General features: G+C 42.1%; 1 protein-coding gene across 1 annotated transcript; it reads left to right on the top strand.

The window, feature by feature from the left end:
- Window positions 1–13,874: 13,874 nt before the first annotated feature.
- On the top strand, window positions 13,875–18,702 carry EIF3F (eukaryotic translation initiation factor 3 subunit F). The gene is made up of 8 exons (XM_071438925.1): window positions 13,875–14,192; window positions 14,293–14,363; window positions 14,496–14,575; window positions 15,663–15,800; window positions 16,866–16,957; window positions 17,166–17,302; window positions 17,440–17,553; window positions 18,307–18,702. Exons 1-8 carry the CDS (start codon window positions 13,883–13,885, stop codon window positions 18,382–18,384), a joined length of 1,020 nt encoding a protein of 339 aa, XP_071295026.1. The 5' UTR covers window positions 13,875–13,882; the 3' UTR covers window positions 18,385–18,702.
- Window positions 18,703–20,092: the final 1,390 nt, after the last annotated feature.

The raw sequence follows: 20,092 nt of genomic DNA, 5'->3' as shown, positions 1-20,092 counted from the left end.
TGACCCACACACCAAAAACTGAGAGTAGAACAGGATCACAGATTCCCAGTGCAAGTGTGCATCCCAAGTAAGGTGTATTGCTATATTTAATTCTTCTCTAGTTGCCAGTGCATTTCTCTGTGCTAAATTTCAACCCAGTCTCAGGACTGAGAGACCCAAGTACCTCCTCACATAAAAACATGTCTTGTTACAGTTCTATATACACACAATTCTTCTGCTTTGCCAGTTGCTAGAAGACTAAAAGCAGATAGGACCTCACTAGTAGATCTGGTCAAAAAATTAAAAAGAAATCGAGTCAGACTAGACTAGAAATTAGAGTAGATAGGGCTTGAGCTGACTAATCCAGTAATTTAGTGCACTAACCAGGACTACAGGCAGTAAAGGCCCTTATTCTTCTTTTCCAAGGTAACCTAGAACCTAGAGAACTCAAGGCAAAGCACAGACCTTCTGGGCTTCCAGTACTCCTCCTCACATGGTAGAAGTTCTAGGCTGGGAATCTCAAAGCTTCCCAGTTCTAATCAGCTGTTCTGGCTTGCTCAACCCTTCATTGTGTAATAAGCAACACACAATTTCATGTAACAATTCCCATGTCCAAGGGGTTACATAAAAATTTCCAATTTGCAGATAACTGCGAACACAGGGTTTATTCTGAATTGGGGTAGGCTTGAGCTAAGATTTCCTATGAGTCAGAAATACTCCAAAAACTAATAATGCTCAAGAATAAACACAGCTTGTAATTTGATTTGTTAGAGCATCAGTAAGTGTTTGGGGCACTGTGAAAGGCTTCTTAAGGGTGGCAGTTAAACACCCTACAAGTACAGAAAAGAGGTTGACATCAGCAATTTAGGTTTTGTTGAAAAAGTGTTTCACAATGCCAGAGATGGAGAGAAAAACTGTGATAAATTATTCAGCCATTATTTAAAAGATGGTGTCCTGGATTTACAGATCATCAATTCTGAGAAGGGAATAAAGAACACAATCTGAGGTCAAACCAGACTGGAAAAGAAATTGCTTCATTAGAGAGTAACATGCCTGCTGCTCCTTGAACCACCGAAGTTTTCCTGGCATTTTCTAGACAATAATCAGGATGTCTTGCTTGTTTTGAATTTGTCTGTTTATAGACAGACAACTGGTGTCAGATTATGCTTAGTCCCTCTGTGAGGACAGAGTTCCTTACAGTTACATTAAAGTAAGAATATCTAGCTTCAGCTAGATGAAATCTCAACAGCTTATGTCCTAGACCCCTCACTGTAAAATGCAGAGTCTTAACTAAACTTGTAGGAGTTGTTTAAAATCAGGTATTGGAGGCTTACTCTCACTTATACAGCTCTAAGTACAACTATACAGCTACAGAACAACTATAGAGCCCATCAGCTGCTCCATCCCACAGCATGTTGCTATGGTTTCATTAACTTGAAGCTGAAGCCAATACCCCAGTTCTTTAGAGCAACCCACTGAGGCTTCTTTAAATATAGGATGAAGAAAGCCCTCCTCTTCTTCCAGACCTCACAAGGTCTGGAGCAGCGAGCAAATTAAAGCTCAAATGTCTTCCAAAACCACCTCTAGCCAAGCCATACAAACCAAGCAGTTGGCAATGCAGGGATCTTGTTCAAGATGCTGCCAAACTGAATCCTAGGAAATATTGGGAAAGAGATTTTTGTGGCAGTGCTCTTTCCCAGGATGCATTCTTGGTGGCACAGCTGATGCATATTTAGTAAAATGTCAAACTTCTAGGGAGAATCAGATGCTCTCAATCAAGCTGAGATTTTCAATGGCTTCCCCTGGATCCTAACCTCAGAAGAGCTTTGTCTGCTCTCACCATGCTCATACCACCTCATTAGAGTAATATCAGGATAATAATTTTCCAGGATTGTGACAAGTCCAAGTCAGTGTTTTTGGAACTCCCAGAGAAGATATTGAAAAAATGGTGAACAAACACCTTTCAAAGGACATCTGTTCATTAGGAGCACTCTGTAGCCACTCATATTAACTTAGTTTAATATATATCACATCACATTATGCTTTGAGAAAGCATAAGCTGAGCATTTTTAAGTGCAAATGACTCTTCCTTTCTAGCAATCTTTCTTCACCACTATTCTCCACTGGGATCTTGGATTTCAGATGGCAACAGTTATGGAATGAGATTACCTGGTCCTTGGATTCAACCATGCTGCAGTTTATGCAAAGGAGATCAATCATATTGTGTAATTTCCATGGGCACAGGCTTCATGGGAGCAGTAAAGGCAGAGCCCCTTTGGAACTTTGCTGAGGGAAGAAACCCAGTGTCAAATCCAGTCCAAGTAAATAAAGTCACATATACAAACATGTACTTCTTTGAATTTAGGGACGTATGAACAAGGCTGGTATCTTTGCCACTTGCTCTTCTCTCTGCCTCAAGCTCTAGAAAATTTTAATTTCACAAGACATCCTGGTATCAATTACCCTGGATAGAAGGCCTACACAGGCAGGCATCACAGTTAATGAGATAACCTGTACTGCAGCACAACCAGCATTTATTTAGCTTTTCTCCTGAACACTGACACTTGGTATTTCTTACCCTGAACAAAGCTATCCAGACTGATTGACTGACACTCCTTCCAGAAAAGCAGCAAATAGCTGCTTATATCCTGGTGATTTCTGTGATTACAGTCTGATTAAGAACCCATCATCTCAGTTCTAGTTATGGATCAGGCATCTCTGTGGCCCAGGAAGGCTGTTTAGTTTCTTTGTCCTCACCTTCTCTATCAGGATCTGGAGAATGACCAAGTGTTTAAGCTGCAGTTTCACAGAAACTGTTATAGAACAGCATCATCAGGCTGTACTTTTAACACATCCTGAACCAATCGAAACTGCTGGCCAGCACAGTCCTGCTCTGTCCTTACCTCAGAGTGCCACACTCCTTCTTGGCACTAACAGAACTGACACCAAGAAAGTTATTAATTTTCTCACCAGATCTCAGAGCAAAGATGGCACCCACTACATGAGGACAGATAAAGGTCAGAACTAGCAAATGGAAAGGCAAGGAGAAATGTATGGCCAATTAGATCAACTTCAGTCATCACAGGAGCACAGATTTTGTAATTCTTGAATCTTACGAGTCTCTGAAACATTTTTTCGAGTGCAAGTATTAGATGCAGTATGGAAAGTGTGAATGGAAGGCCAGAGCAAAGTCTCTGAATGAGTTTCACTATTAAAGCTAAATGGAGTTTATTGGGAAAGGACTCCTCTGCTATTATGAACAGAAGAAGCTCTATTGTTGCCTACAGCAGCCCTCACAGCCAGAAATGGAAGGCCCAGAAGCTGAAGTGAGGTGGCAGACAGACAAGAGGGGTCCTCTAGTTGGCAGAGCACTAGAACAGGAGTGCAACTTGTCCACACAGTAAGTCAGAAGCAGAACTAGGTAGCTGCCCTTTTCTTTTCCTATGTAATCTTTAACAACTTTAGCCATTCAGGCTAGTGTTTTCTAGGCTAAGCATCTGTTAGAGCTTATTTTGGCTTTGCTTCAGGTCACAGTCTTGCTCTAGGGAAGGTATTTTGCCAAATGAAATAGAAACCTTCTGGCTCTGGTGCTTGTGAGCAGATATTTAAAATACTGTTTTTGTAAAGGACAACTTCTTTTGATAGGTTGCAAAAGAGCCAAATCCAACTTGATACATTATTACAATCCCTGGAAGCTCTGGTTGGTATTGATTAAAGGGCAGCGGAAATCAAAGATTTCATTTTAATGGAGCAGTCTTTGAGCCTTTGCAGAAGTTCTATCCCAAAACCCAGAACTTGTGGTGACACAAACTGGACATTGCTTAAAACAATTAAGCATCATGTTCTCCTTGCATAGCATGTGTCCTATAATTTGACTTCAGCTGACAAAACAAATGTGCTTAGCAACAGCTAAGATACATTAAAATCAGTACTACTATGAACCCACAGTCAGACTTATGTCTTAGGAAAGGCTTGCTATTACACAGGAAACACAATTCTAGTTCCCACGCTGAACACAGATGATAATGACTGAACACTACATAATGTAAGCCTTGTTAGATACTGGACTGTGCTCCAAGACACTACAGAGATAGTTGTATCTCCTTGAGTACCTCAGTTGCAGCAAAATATTGAAATACTCTTCCCATGATATTGACATGCAACACAACAGGATAGAGAACTGCCATGAGCAAGCAGACTGAAAAAAAGTACATAAAAGTTTTCAAGGAAAGTGAATAAAAAGAGAACAAAGAAGCGTTCCAGGCTAAAAATGGTCTCTGCAAAACTCCAGCTGACATGGAGTCTCATCACCTTTGGAGAGTTCTGTTATAGGATTCACAGTCACGCAAAGCTACGAAGCGCTTCAAGGTGAAGTTTTGCTAACTTGCTGTAGCCAAACATCAGCAGCTCTACAGTTCTTAACCAACGAGTCATACACTTCTGTGAGCCTTTATATACCCATAAAAAAGTACAAGGCTCCCACAGAAATGAGAAATATGTACCACACGTTACCTTTTTCCCCACAGCCCTCCGATTTACTGTAGATGGTGGCATGACTGATCATCTGACTACCATCTGTCCAACATCTGCTTCCTAGTGAAACCACTCTGCAAATACAGCTAGCTGGCTCTAGGCTACCAGAATTCATAATGAATACCCTGTTGTACATTGAAGCTATCACTAATGCTGCTCCCTTAAAAAGATTCAGCATACTGACAGAGCCTGAGCTTTCTGGTGGGGGTGTGTGACAGTGATGCTATATTGCCATTAGCTTTTAACACTCAAATATCCTAACAATCCCCTAAACTCTGAAAGTAGACTACAGTAGTTTGTCTTGAAAGTCAAAAAAGAAAAGCCCAGAAAAAAAAAAAAACCAAACAAAACAACAAAAACCAAAAAAGCAACAAAAACCTCCCCACAAAAACAGAATCTAAAGCCAAACCCAGGGACCCAGGAATTATTGCAAGATTTTCAACAATATTACAAGCTTGGCATCACACTTCTGATGGCAAGACAGTAGCATGGCACCTTACACAAGAGAAAGATTTTAGGCTCAGGACAGCTACAAACAGAGCTGAAGGTGCTTCAGTCATTTTAATACCCAGAGCTTGCTACAAATTACATTTAGGATTCCCCTTCTGTCCCCTAAAGGCATAGGTAAGCTGAGCCAAACCACTGACTATTCCTGATTTCTATCTGAACTGTAAACCCTTTGGAGCTATATATCCTTTTGTGCCTGTATAGCTCTACCTGAACAGAAATAATATATCAGTCTGCCAGAAATCCAGATCCCAGACTCAAGAAAGCTACTGAAGCTTTAAGGTGCCATGACCCAAATTCTGCTTGCAAAGTGAGTTTCTTGCAAATTCCCTCTAGACTCATAAATATAGTTCTGTTTCCAATAACATGATTCTATTTAATGCCTTCTGCATTTAAACCCATAATCCTTTAATAACTTTGGGAGTATTTGATTAAAAAAAAAAAAAAATAACAAAACAAACCCACACAACCCAACCAGAAAGCAGTTGGGCATCCCTGAAGTTGATAGTTTATTTGAGTAAGACACAGGACAATAAAAGGCCAGACTGACCACAGTAATAACTCCCAATGCTAACTTGAAGAAATTAAAAGCAGGCCAGGAAGCTTAATTCTAAATGTGTTTTCAATTGATCTTTGTTCCTGACTGTGTTTAATGGTTAGCTGTTCAAGAAACCTTCTGGGATTCTGCTAGTTGATTTCAAACTGGGAAACAACAAGCAGTACCACAGAGAGATGCTTTTCTTTTCAAGAGAGTGAATTTAAACACTGCTGAAAGGCCACATACTACTAGTCTCAGAAAAGCAAAAAAAGATTTCTAGGCAGAGCTAGATAAGAGAAGGTGACAGGGCATGGTGAGGGATAGCTCCCATAAATGTACCATTGGCAGAAGGCAGCCTTGCTGGTAGCGACAGAAACAAATGAGTGGGATGATACTTCAATGGTGAATCAGCTTGGTTTTCATTCCAATGCAAAAAAAAGATATGCAAAGGGATGTCATCCAGAATAGCAAACAGCAAATACCATATTTTTGAGAGAATTAGAACAGAAAATCCACAGAAAATCTAAAAACAACTGTGGAAATTCTGAACTTCTCATGTCAAATTACACTGTAAAAGTTGTGAAGTTGTAGCTGCAAATAGAAATTTAACTTTTCAAAATGGGCCTGGAAACCAAACCTGAACAGTCTAATTGAGTGTACATAAGCACACTCTCTGCCACAATAACTCAAGTTGAACAGTGCTGTGAAGACCTGTGATTCAGCTGGAGTACTGGGCAGTTGGAATCAACTCCTTGTTTGTGCAGACCAGTCCAACCAGCCTGATACAGTTTGCTCAGCCAATGCTGTATCATGCTTTCTGATGCAGAAAGGCAAATTGGCAATCAGAATATAGAGGGTGAATTCATATGTCAGTGCTCATGGAATTTGAAATCCAGACAGATTGGTTAGGACAGCATTTAGCAGAGAGTAACCTGTGCAAGGTTTGATACAAGATGAAATCAAATTTTGCTGCTGCACCTGAGATCTCAGCAGCATGAACTCATCTCAGCTGAAGAATTATTTCTTCTTGGGAAACAGTATGGACACAATACTGTTCTCCTTAGGCTAGTTGAAGACTTCCTCTCTTTCCAAAGTGCACAGGGTCTAGGTCAGGAAATGCCCTGTTCAGCTTCCTCTCAAAGCTGTTTCCTCAAAGGGTAAGGTCTTTCCCGTCTTCCCTCAGAAAACTGTGCATAACCTACACATAAACCTATCCTCTACAGGATCATCAGTCATATTTTGCAGAAGTGGAAAACTGAGATCTAAAGGTTAAATGATCCCCCAAAGTCAGTGGAACAGACAGAGGGACAATACTATCCTAATTGTTTTCAAGCCCTTCACATTGTAAGAGCTAAAGCACTACCCAAAGTATGTCTCTGGCATTTTTTTCAGTTATATGGATGCCTTGCCTTAACATCACCCAAATGCCAGCAACAGAAACATATTGGGTCCTCAGGTCTCCCAAGCTCCAACACAGAAACTGTTCCCTGGATTTTATTCCCACTGCTCCTTTCCAGCTCCTATTTCTATATGCAAATCATTATCTTCTTACCTTCTCCCCCACTGCCCACTTACTCATCCAACACATCATGATGCAGCTGCCTCAAACTGGAAAAAACCTGTTGAGAGCTGTGAAGGTACAGAAAACACTGTTAGACCCCGGTGATATACAAATCATATAAGTATTTACAAAATAACATTTTTGCCATTACATATCTTGGCAGGCCTCCCTCCACCATCAAATGAAATATCTATTTTCCATTCTAGTTACTTCACTTCTGCATGCATATTTTGTCTCAAGACACCAAATCAAATGTTTGTGCTGAATGACACAGCAAACATTGTCAGTCTCAAAAGTCTTGTTCAACACTTTAGAGGACATATGCAATTTTGGTCTGGGCTGATATGTACAAACAATGGTCATTTTGACCCATGTCATAAAGGGCACCAAGGAAAAGGATTTGCTTACTGATAGGAGAAGTAAAGTCATAAAGTGATTGTATAAGAACAAGGGACTGGAAAATGAGATTATCTTCCCAACAAATAGCACACTGACACATTAGCTGTCAGAAGTGTTAGAAGTTCTTAATATTTGAAGTCTGCCTGCACAAGAACTTTCACACTTATCTGCTATTAGTGGCACTATGCATAATTTTATTTGGGTGTCAGGTATTAAAGGACACAGCTCTTCTCTGTTACAAATGCTTTTAAGTCAAACACAGCAGCAGCAAGTCACCAGACAAAGGAACACTGTGTTTAAGGCTGCCTGCCAGAGATGACTTATTCAAGTTGATTACACAGAAAGGACAGTAGTGCTGCCACACTTCTATCCCATACTCCCTGGGGAAGAAAAAAAGCCAAGAGTCATATCTAGGTTTCCTTCAGTTCTCACTGCATGGGGTAGGCAGAAATAATATAATGACACAAGGTTTGATCTTGCAGAGTAGTGCACCTAACTGCTTTGCTAGGTCAATGCAAGCACATTCTATCTTAGTTTTAAGTACAAGCAGTATATAAAATGCCTCTCATTTGAAAGCTGACTCTGTCCATGATTTGAGTCAAAAGCAGAAAACAATCATTATTTTAGATCATTACTAAGCAGGAATGTCTTGAGAGTTTGAGGAGTTCAGGCTCTCATCAAAAACCCAAACCACCTTTCATTTCCATATATTTCAGCAAAATTTGGGGTTATACTGTCATATTATCACATCTTAAGGTTGCCTAGTCTTAATATCTGTAAGTAAATTTCTCCATAACATTCCTATGTGAAATGAAGGTAGGATTTTATTAATTATGAGGAATTAAGGTACAATTGCAGTAAAATTAACAAATTCTACCTCATTGATTCAACCTTAATGGTTACTAACTTAAGAAATAAACTGCTGCGTGAAATACATGTAATAAACACTGGTGGGAAAAGCTGTATGCACCAATTCCCACTTACGCTACTCACTTCAAAGGCGGCAGAGTGAAGTCAGCAATTAATTAGCAGTGAGTGGCTGGCGGCTGCGGCGCTCCCACAGCCCCTGGAGCCGGCAATGGCCCCGCGGCTCCAGCCGGGCCCCGCGCGCCCTCTGGCGGCGAGCGCCGCGCATCCCCCGGGAACGGGAGCCGGCTCTCACCGGGGAAGGACCGAATTTCCTCCGGCGGGCACGACAGACAGCACCTTCGGTAAGATCTGCCTGCACCATAAATACACTGCTGGCTGCGTTTTTATAGAATATTAGGACTAGCATTTTCAGTCAGGTAACACACCCAGGAAAAGACAGTGAACACATGACTGTACAGACTACGGGAGAGGCATGGTATGAGACAACAGAAGACTCTTTCAGAATATTGTAGAATCATAGATTCATTTACATTGAAAAAGACCTCTAAGAGGATCAAGTTCAACTGTTAACTGTCACTATCAAGTCCACCACTAAGCCATTTCCCTAAGTGCCACATCTACACATGCTACTTCCCTGATCCTATGTTTGACAACCATTTCAGTGAGTAAATTTTGTCTAATATCCAATCTAATCCTGCTGCAACTTCAGATTATTTCCACTTTCAGAATAAAAGCAATTAGCCATGGATCCCAACATTATGCAGTGATTTACAAAATTACAACAAAAAGCCCACCACCAAACCTACCTTCTCTTCTTGAAGAGCTTATTCCAAGTTTTTACTGACAGATTCCCATTAAAGCCTGAGGGGTTACAGTACTGCCACATCAAAAATCTGCCTTTCAAATCAAAATGCCCTTTACTGCAGGTTTTTAAAGGTAGTTCACCCATCTTTTTCTGACAGATCTCTCATTGGAAGCAGTGGAACTCTACATGCAAGAACTAAATAAAAGCAGCTAAAGAAATAGGTTTTGGGACATACTTTGACAATTTAAAAATTTCAACACTTCTCTGAGCCAAACATTTGTACCATTTGGGGTTTAGGATACTTTATTTCCATAGCCATTCTTCAGTGAGTATGTGTTTCCATTTTCCCTTCCTCAGTAAGTATAAAACTCTGACCATGAAAGTATCTGTTGCCCTACACATGCCAGCCTATGGGCATTGCTCTCTGTTAGTTTTCACTGCAAGTTTTACTGTATACTTTAGCTTGGATCTCTATATTTCCATATAGCAACTAAAAAGCTCCAAGCAGCCCCCAGTGTGCTATTTTTGATCACCTAATGATAACTTCCATGGCCACTCTAACTTTAGCAAAGGTATATTCTTTTATCTACATAGTATGCAATTGACACTATGCCTCATTATTTTTAGATGGTATTTGGATTTTCACTTTAAGCATTACCTCAGTAGTCCTATGTGTCAGTGTTATTTCTCTGATAATTAAGGCAGCCCCATAAAACATTACACAAAAGCAAAAAGGGCCTGAATCCTTTTTGCTGAAATGATGAGGCTGAGTCAGCTGATGCATTGCACTGGGAGCTGGTGGCTGTTAACAGCTGTCTTTCATCTCCTGGTAATTCTCAGATGCATCAGTATCTAAGACATTTGATGAAGAATAAATAAGGGAACTATTATCTTTTTTGAATAGGAAAAAAACAAAGACAACCCCCAAACAAACAAACCAACCCCTCACAACCCAGAACCTGAAACCATTGCTCATGACTGCATCATGTATAAGTCCTGGATAGAAGGCAGAGCTAATGGATCCTTGCATGGTTTAACCCCAGGCAGCAGCCAAGCAGTGCCCAGCCTCTCACTCACAGCTCCTACAGTGGGATTGGGGAGATAATCAGAAGGGTAAAAGCTGGAACACTCCTGGGTTGAGATACAGGTTAACAGGGAAAGCAAAAGCCATACACACAAGCAAAACAGAGCAAGGAATTAATTCACTGCCTCCCATGGACAGGCAGGTGTTATGAAGCTGAGTAATGCAGAGTCCCCAAGCAGGTGCAAGAGAGAGCCCTTCATTGCAAAACCCAGGCCTTTTAAAGCAGTTAGCCCCTTATCAGCTACATTCCATTTAAGCACAACAAATGTAATTCAACCAGCAGCCATATGCCAAAATGTGAGCACATAATGGCTGTATAACTTGTTTTTCTGCCTCCAATTCAGTTGAGTCACTTTCCCATAGTCCTTTTCTACTTAGCCAAGTAGCAGGCCTGAGCCACGATTTTACAAGGATAACAAGGCCCTTCCTTTATTAATGTTTTACCTGCAACAGGCAGGTGTTCAGCCATCTTCAGGGAAGCAGGACCCCATCACCTGTACCCCTTATTTGGGAAGACAAAAAAACATCACTCCCAACATCCCCCATTTCATGTATTGAGCATGATGTCAGATGGTCTGGAATACCCCTTTGGTCAGTTTGTGTCACCTGACTGTGTCTTCTTCCATCCTTGTAGACAGAATGGACAACAGGAAACAATTCTTATAATGAAGGAATAAAAAAAATATTAAATCCCATGAAACTACCCAGATAAAACTGCATTCTGAAATGATGAATCAAATCAATTGTAGATATTTCACTTTACCTGTAATGCAATATAACAAATCTCCCCTAGAGCAAGAAATTATGTTAGATAATTTCTAACATAAGATAAGAAGATGGCTACTGATAAAGAAATTACACATCACCAGTGAAAGTGCAGCTGACATGACAGCAAATGCAATAATAATGACTCAGTCACAATCAAGGACTAAAAAGAGAAATATTACAAGAACAGAGCTTGGAAATAATTATAGTCATCATTGAAATCAGACGCAAGGAAACGTACCAAGGGACACTGTAAAATCAGAAGGCCTTGAGTTACCATGCTGATCCATGCACACATGAGAATGTGTTTTCAGTGTCCCTCTAGGCAGACAAATTCTACTGCAGTGGGGTAGTATCTGAACATCTTAATCCTATCAGTAGATATATGTCAAGTTTTTATCAATAGGCACCATTGATAAGTGCATCTACCCTCCTCTAAAAGTTGTTATCATCTTACTGCAGGGGTTCCACGCTGTTGTCTCCTTATCACAAAAGTTTCATACTTTCTTGGTGTTTTCTCATGGGCAACTCCTTTCTTCTTCTTCACAAAGCAGTCAACTGGCCCCCGTCCCCCCCCTCAACCAGCCACCCCACTCTTTTATAGCACTCTTCTCAGTGGTTACACCTGTGGCCTGTTAAAGTCAGGCCTGTTCCTACTATTTGATAATTGGCCCGGCTGCAACTCCTTAGGGGTAAGATTACTTTCTACACTATCTTTATTTTCTTATATTCTATCCCCCTACAAAAAGTAACCTGATACTTTGTGAAACAATATTAATTATAAAGGTCTTCATTTTTCAGCAGTCATTTAGCAAGGAAAAAACAGTTTTATAGCTTGGAGACATCTGCTCCAGGCACGATCACATGATTGATTTTCTTATCATTAGATTTATACAATCTTTGTATTGAGCGGGCTTTTTATGAGCCAACCACTGGTCTTGGACTTTTGAGATACAGGCTATCCATCTTCACTCACTACATATACTCTCTGGCACCCTGTGCAGCAACTGGACATCAACTAATTAAAAGAAGGTTATCACAGTTGCCAGTTTTGAAACACAACTGCTGCTTGCTTCACATTAAGTTGCCTAATTTTTAAGGTGAAAACATAAAAGTATAATGGGCTCTTACAGAGCCTTGCTTGCTCCACATGACTCTGCAGCTGACTATGTCAAATTAAGCACTAAGCCCAGTTTGATGCAAACAAAAATGAGATCAAACTGCTACTCTCTAACAAGAACACCTCACACATTAGACTCCTCAATGACACATCAAAGCTCTGGGAACAGAAACGTTTTAAAGCTTTATGCAATTTCACCCAGCCACACCTACAAGAAATGAAGGCTGCACGGAGAAAGCCTAAGAATAGGAGAGCCAGTTTTTACTGGCGCACAGACCTGGAAGTGCTTTTATGAAGAGATAAAATCTGTTCATGCTCCCATACATTAGCTCTGCTTTGTAGTTTTGAAAGGTGTTCCCCACTTACGTAACAGAAGCAGACTGCTTCCACATAGGCAGAACGTGTAATCCTTATATTGAGGTGCTTCTTTTATACTTGGGAGCCTTCTTCAATGACATAGTTGAAACTGCTCATTTACTGATGACGTTCAGGCCTCAATTAATGAAGCAGAGAAAACTCCAAAAGTCATCTGTCATGATAAAATGGCTAACAAAGAGACAGCAAAATTTGGAAAGAATCCAGTCCCCTTAGTAGCTATTGAAAGCATATATGTTTCATTTCACAGAATATTTTCAGGTGGAAGGGACCCACTGGTCCAGGAGTCATACAATGAGCCTGAGAGCAGGGTTCAAACACTTTTTGAACTCCGTCAGGCTGGTGCTGTGACCACTTCCCTGGCGACGCTGTTCCCTGTTCCAATCACCCTCTGGGTGAAGAGCCTTTTTCTAACATCCAAATTAAATCTCCCCTGACACATCTTCAGGACGTTCCCCTGGCTCTGTCAGTGCCACCACAGACATCAGAGCCTGCCCCCCCCGCCTCCCCTCACGAGGGAAGAAGCTGCGGGCTGCGATGAGGTTTCACCACCTCAGCGATTCCTGCCCCACCCGCACAGCTGCGCTGCTCGGGAGCGAACCCACGGGCGCTACAAGCAACAGGCAAGTGTCATCCAGTAAGTGAATTTGCTGGGCAGTCACTAAACCTTGGATAGGAACAACCAGCATTTCCTCTTGACAGAATACTTGACGACCACTTATTCTTCTATTGGGGCAATAAAGACTAACAGCACTTGCTCGTCTCACAGAGCCAAGACCCCAAGGGCTGCATAGCCCCGCATTACATCACTACTGGAGCACCTTCCCAGGCGCCGCGCCGCCCAGCTGCGTTTGCAGCGCCACCACCTGAGAGCCGTGAGGCAGCCCCGGCCGCCTGCGCCCTCACGGCGCCCGGGGCCCCGCGGCAGCGGCCCTGCCGTGCCCGGCCCGCCCGCATGAGGGCGCTCACCCGGCCCCACCAGGGGAGCGCGCGGCGCAGCACCACACACCAAGCGCGACCCCGCTGCCTCCCTACGCAGCGCTGAGTGGCATCTCCGCAGCTAATAAATGGCCTTAAAGACGGGCGGGGAGGGCGTTTCTGACCAATAGGAGAGCGGAGAATGGGGAGGCGGGTAATGCGAGAGCCCAATTGAGAAACTTTCCGGCCCCGGGAGGGTGGGAACAAGAGTAAGGTTCAGTCACAGACGGTGCGCGCTTCCTCGAATCAGAATGTCTCCCCTCATCGCCCGTTCCGGATTGGTTAACAGATAGCCTCAGCTCGCCCGTCTCGCCAATAGGAAAGCAGCGCTGCATGACAGACGTTCGGCTCAGCCAATTACTGTCGGTATGAAGGACCCAGCCTCTCTCTCTTGCAAAATGGCGGCCACAGCTCCCAGTGCGGCTCCTCCAGCGGCCGCTCCGCCGCAGAGTCCGACGGTGGCTCCCCCCGCCCCGGCGGGGAGCGCTCCCCCCGCAGCCGCGCCGACTCCGCCGGCCGCGCCGGCCCCGCCACCCGCCGCGCCACTGTCAGCCGCGCTCTCGGGCCCCTTCCCCGGCGGCCGCGTGGTGCGGCTCCACCCGGTTGTGCTCGCCTCCATCGTGGACAGCTTCGAGCGGCGCAACGAGGGCGCAGCGCGGGTGATCGGGACGCTGCTGGGTGAGAGCCACCGCCCTGCCCTGCCCTGCCCGCCGCGGCCTCGGGGGCAGCGCGGCGCCCCCTTACCCGCTGTTCTCCCTTCCTTCCTCTCCCCCCGCAGGCACCGTGGACAAGCACTCGGTGGAGGTCACCAACTGCTTCTCCGTCCCGCACAACGAGTCCGAGGATGAGGTACGGAGGCGGCCCGGGCGGAGCCGGGCTTCTCTCGGCGGGGCTCGAGGGGGAGCCTCGCCGGCTGCCGGCCGGTGCCCGTGTTGCCCTCCGGGCTAAGCACCCTGTAACCGGCTGTCTCGCGTTTCGCAGGTCGCTGTGGATATGGAATTTGCCAAAAACATGTATGAGCTGCACAAGAAAGTGTCTCCTAGCGAGATCATCTTGGGCTGGTAAGTTGTCCTTCTGCAAGAACATGCAGGTCGTTCTGTTGAATCCTTAAACTACTTAAAATACATAATTCACTTTGTCACAGATGGAAAAGCAGAAGCACTAATGCCCGTGACAGTCATACCTTGCAACTCTTGTTACACAGTCAGTGGTAAAGCTCCTGAAGCTCATGAAAAGAAGAGACAGTATTGGAGACTTAAAGGGTTGGGTTTTGTTTATGTCTAGCAAGGTACCACAGAGGGAGTGATGTGTTAGAGAATGTGTGTCCAGCTTTGTTAGAAGAACTTACTTCCTGTAATACAACCTGTACCATGGAAGTTAACTGGTTAGAAAGAAGGGAGAATACAAAAGAGGCTTTTAATGTACCAAAGGTGTCAGGAGGAATCACTGATACCAGTTTGAGTACTTAGTTCTCTGCTGGAAGTAACCTGTGTGTGGGATGTGAAGCAAGATCCGTTCAGTCTTATGGGAACAGTGTGGCACAGTGTGTTTATCGCTCTTTTCATGCCTACAAAATGGCTTCATTTTCTTTTTGTGTAGCAAGCTTCCTCAACAGCCTTTTAATGGCACAGCAGAGTACAGCTCCAGTGACAGGAGTTTGCCTGAGAATGTGAGATGCTAATTGTAGAGCAGTTAAAAGAGCTAGATTAACAAGTTCGACCTCCTGCAGAGGGATGTGTGATTTGTGGATGAGAAAATTCGTCCAAGTTTGTTTGGTATGCTTTGACTTACATAGATGGAAAAAGCTGGTCTAGAACACAGTGACACTGCAACTGAATATTGGGTGTTCAGTAATTGAATATTGGGTGTCTGATGTGAATTTACTGATGTTTTATGGCTGGTACTGCAACACTGACCCTTTGCATATTTTGGACATGGGTGTGCTCAGCCTGTGATTCCTACAATTTTAGCGACAAGAGGCCATAAAGTAAAAAATCCTCAGTTAAAACACTTCTGTTTAGTATGTTGCTACATCTCAGTCTTTGGAAATTGGTGGTTTAGGATACAAACCTGTTAAATACCCACAGTATAAAACACTGGGCACTTGAATGTTGGAAGGATGGCTCTTCACCGTGTGTTCTTTTGAAGGTATGCAACAGGGCATGACATCACGGAGCACTCAGTCCTGATCCATGAGTATTACAGCCGGGAAGCTCACAATCCAATCCACCTCACCGTGGACACGAGTCTCCAGAATTCACGCATGAGCATCAAAGCCTATGTCAGGTACTCTGGGATTTCTGGGAGGGCAGCAATCTGAGCTACTGAGAGATGCCCCATCAGCGTAACAAGGAATGTAGTGGGGTGCAGTGTCCTTTCTTGGGCAATATTGTGCAGTAGTTAAACATAATGGTGAGCTGGGGATCATGGCTTACTTCTCATTGGAATGTCTTGACCATTGTATATAGGCTTAAAGACTTCATTCATTGGAACCTCATTGGGTTGGTGAATCATGACTTAATTTACAATTTTCAGAACATCTTTGGGATATTTCACAGGGTTCACACAGCTGGCAGTAATGTCACTAACTTCCATTACACTGACTGAATGATAGCCTGTAGGCACAGGGCTTTATTGCTTGGCAGTGCACTTATACAAGTTGGAGGATAAGTGTGGTTAAAACAATTCAAACAGCATCTTCTTGATGGGTCTTTATTTCCCTTAACCCCATCATTCTTATCAATTAACAATGGAGATTAAATATTAAGAAATTAAACTCTTCCACCTCACTGAATTCCTCCCACTATTGGCTGAGGAGCTCTGCTCTGTAAGGAAAAAACCCTTTTCTTTGTAGAGAAAGTACTGCTTCTTGACTGTGCATCTTTAAAATGGGAACTGTTCCATCAGATCTTATTTAAAGCTTAAATGGACTTCAAGTACTTAGAATAAGAGGTATAATAAAGGTGTTGAGAGTGCTTTGTACTTGAATTTTGTCATATTGCTCATTGTTTCAGTAATTTCTTAAAGCGTGAAGTATTTCAGGATGGAAGAGCACTTTGTCTAAAAGCAAGAAGGAACTCTCCTTAAGATGATAGTTCTTCATGCATTCATGGTGACGTCAAACCAGCTAGGAGTATTCTTGGATGAAAAAGAACAATTAATAGCATGCCAGAACTGGTTTCCTGTCCTCAGTTATCCTTGGGTCTTAAAATTGCTGATTTTGGTGAGAATGAGTAATGTACTCATGTTCACGCTTTAGCTAACAGAGATCTTTGAGATGGAAATCTCTTCCTTCCTCCCTTATATATGTCCTTGCTGAAAACGTTTTGTTGTTCTCTTTTTTTTCCCTAGTGCCCCAATGGGAGTCCCTGGTAAAACCATGGGCGTGATGTTCACACCACTAACAGTGAAATATGTTTATTATGATACAGAGCGGATAGGAGGTGAATGCTTTCTTCCTATTTTGGTTATAACCATTGTTGTGACAATGTTCAAATGTTTCTTTTACCTGGTAAAACTGCCGTTCTGGGAATTTTACTGGTAATCAGACTGTCTTGCTGAAGCTGACCTAAAAAATTTTCAACAAGTTAAGGGTTTAAACTGGTATCTGTGGCAGTCAGTTTTTTTCACTGATCTTCCTTTTGCTTTCAGTGGATCTTATCATGAAGACCTGCTTTAGCCCCAACAGAGTGATTGGCTTGTCCAGTGACTTGCAGCAGGTGGGGTCGGCCTCAGCCAGGATCCAGGACACCCTGACCATGGTGCTGCAGTACGCTGAGGACGTGCTGGTAAGGCCAGCTTTCTGTCAGCCAGGAAAAAAGTCTGATGTTAACTTGTGCATCTGGGTTTTCTCTTTATTATTTCTCTTTCTGGGCCATAAATTCTGAGTTCCACTTATGCTGAAGTGTGTTTTTCTTTTGCTTAGTCTGGCAAAGTGGCTGCTGACAACACTGTCGGGCGCTTCCTGATGGATCTTATTAACCAGGTGCCAAAGATTTCACCAGAGGACTTTGAGACCATGTTGAACAGCAATATCAATGTAAGATCTTAATTTATTTTTTCTGTGGCTTGCTAGCAATTTGGAAAGTTTTATATACAGACATACATTTGTCTATGATCTATCTTTTCATACAACATGCTAATAGCTAATATAGCTTTTTTATTGTCAGTAATTTGGTGTTGTAAGGGCTGAGAGTAGATAAAGAAGCTCAGCATAATCTTGCAAGAAAATGCAGATAAAAGTATTCCTTTTTAAGGACTTAGGAATTTTGCAAGTCATCTGAAAACCAGTACCAATTCTTCTTTCATATTGATTGGACAGTATGAATTTCAAAACTTTAAAAAAAATTTATTTCAGCAATAACGGGTGACTTGCCAGATTCTTTTGCCTGAGCTGGAGTTCTGTCTCTGCATATCACTTACAAACATGAACAGGGTTTTAATTTTAGCATGCTACCTGATTTCTCTAACAGATTTTTAGAAAACTTAAGGTTTTGAATGTGTTGTTCACCACAGTCTGTAAGACCAGAACTAATTTTTAATTTTGCTTATACCCTTTGACTTCTCTGGTTAACATGGGTGAACTTAGAGTTAAAATTTCACAAGCAGTGTTTCATATGCCAGTAATACCAAAAGCTTCCTGCAAGGCAAGGATTCTTCAGGGTGTAGGACTTTCAGGACTAACAATATTTCTTGTAGCTGATTGTAAAATGCTTTACAGATGTTAAAAAATCAGCTAATAAGCTATAATTTGTTAATATTCTGATCACTGGTTTTTTTCCATCCCTTTCAGGACCTACTGATGGTAACCTACTTGGCAAATCTCACACAGTCACAGATTGCTCTCAATGAAAAACTTCTGAGTTTATAAAGAAACTTTTGCCACCCTACACTTTAAGGAGCCCGAAGAATGAGCAGATACACTTTTCTGTGGTGTTAGGAATTTCCTTGGACTGTAATTTAATGATCTACATGACTTGGTTTACATCACTATTTCCATTGCTCTGAAAAGCCCCTAACATGTTTTAGGAGATGAATGGGAATGGCTGCAGTTCAGTTGAGCCTGGTATTTTAAAATGGAATATGAAAATCTTATGTCTTGTGGATTTGTCTACTTGTATAACAAAATACAGCTTTATTGTAAGAATGTATTTGGAATAAAAGTTCCATTGCAGTGGCAACAATGGCATCTGTCCAGAAAAAAACTTTCTCATTTATTGTGTAATGAATCCATTTTTGAAAGAAGGTGGTGGGGGAGTAAGGTGGCATCAGGAAAGAAAGAGTGGATGTGAGTGAAGTCCAATTCTTTGCAGGGTTTTTTCCAACTGCTAAAGCACACTGAAAGTGTGGAGATTTGTGTTGCATATAATATGCTTTACCCTAAAGGACTGCAGAATAGTCTCTGGTTTATCGGTGCTGTGTATATCCCTTCAGCAAGGTACTGACACTACAAGACAGTAAATTCAGTTTATGGTATCACTTCTATGCATATAATTATTTTCTGATTGTTTGGGAAAGGAAGTAAAGGTCACTAGCATTAGCCTCTTGCAAAGGGGGAGCTCAGAGAATTAAAGCTAGCAACTGAGTTCATGGTAAAAGAGTTTGAAGAGTATTTGTGGCTAAACAAGCTTGGCTACTGGAGTTTCCATCTTTGCCAAATAAGAAAACGACAGCAAAATGACAATCCATGAGATTTGAGGCTGAAAGTTGGGTGTTGCCAAATAGGAATTTTCTATTTCATAATGCTGTTTCTATTTCATACTGCTGCTAAAATAATGTAAAGAGAAACCCCATTTTCTCCCCAAGATATGTTTCATGTTAAGTTCAGCTGGAAGAAAGCCAATACAAATATCAGCTGTAACTTTGCAGAGTCTCTGCCAATAATATTACCTTTAGAAGGCTGTCTTACAGTCCAGCTGTGCTGAGGGGGTACTCTGCTTTAACAGAGTTAAAGCATCCCTCCTCTACAACAAAACTGTTCCCACTTTACTAAGGACTGTATCTAGTTTGGTGAATGAATTTGAAATTGAAGTATGCAAAGAGAGTGTTCTCCAAAACTGGTAATTTGCCAGCTAAATCCAAGAATAAGACTCAGATTACAAATCTATTGATCCTATATTGGCTGTTCCAATTTAGAGAATTCCCCAAGTGACTAAATGCTAAATTCTAAGTTCTAATTGCAAGGTCAATGTAAGTGAAAAGTGAAGGTCAAGCAAAGATCCTCATCTCATTGTTATTTGTGAGCATTAAATAAGTATTAAAACTCAGATTTTTTTTATTAGTCTGAATAAAAATGTTTTTCTTTCTCTTTTTAAAACTTAATATTCTTAAATTCAGCCATTTAATGTTTCAAAATTTTCATATCACAGTGTTTTTTGAAGAAAGTTTTGACATGGCATCAAGTGGCAGAAAAGAGGAAGCAGCAAAGGTGGACAAGTCTCTCAATTATTGCAAAGAAGTTGTGTGGAGAGAAGGGGAAGCAAAATATTCTTTACCTGACCTCTCCTCTGCAGGAAGCTCTTTGTAATTCCCTGTTAGGAAAATGGAGAAAACATAAAAAGAAAGCTATTCAGCTTTTA

This window comes from Agelaius tricolor, unplaced genomic scaffold (assembly GCF_023055355.1).
Source record: "Agelaius tricolor isolate 1412-34295 unplaced genomic scaffold, bAgeTri1.0.p SCAF_13, whole genome shotgun sequence".
NCBI classification, from domain to species: domain Eukaryota; kingdom Metazoa; phylum Chordata; class Aves; order Passeriformes; family Icteridae; genus Agelaius; species Agelaius tricolor.
The sequence above is the reverse complement of the archived record's forward strand: the minus strand, read 5'-3'. Positions and strand labels throughout refer to the sequence as shown.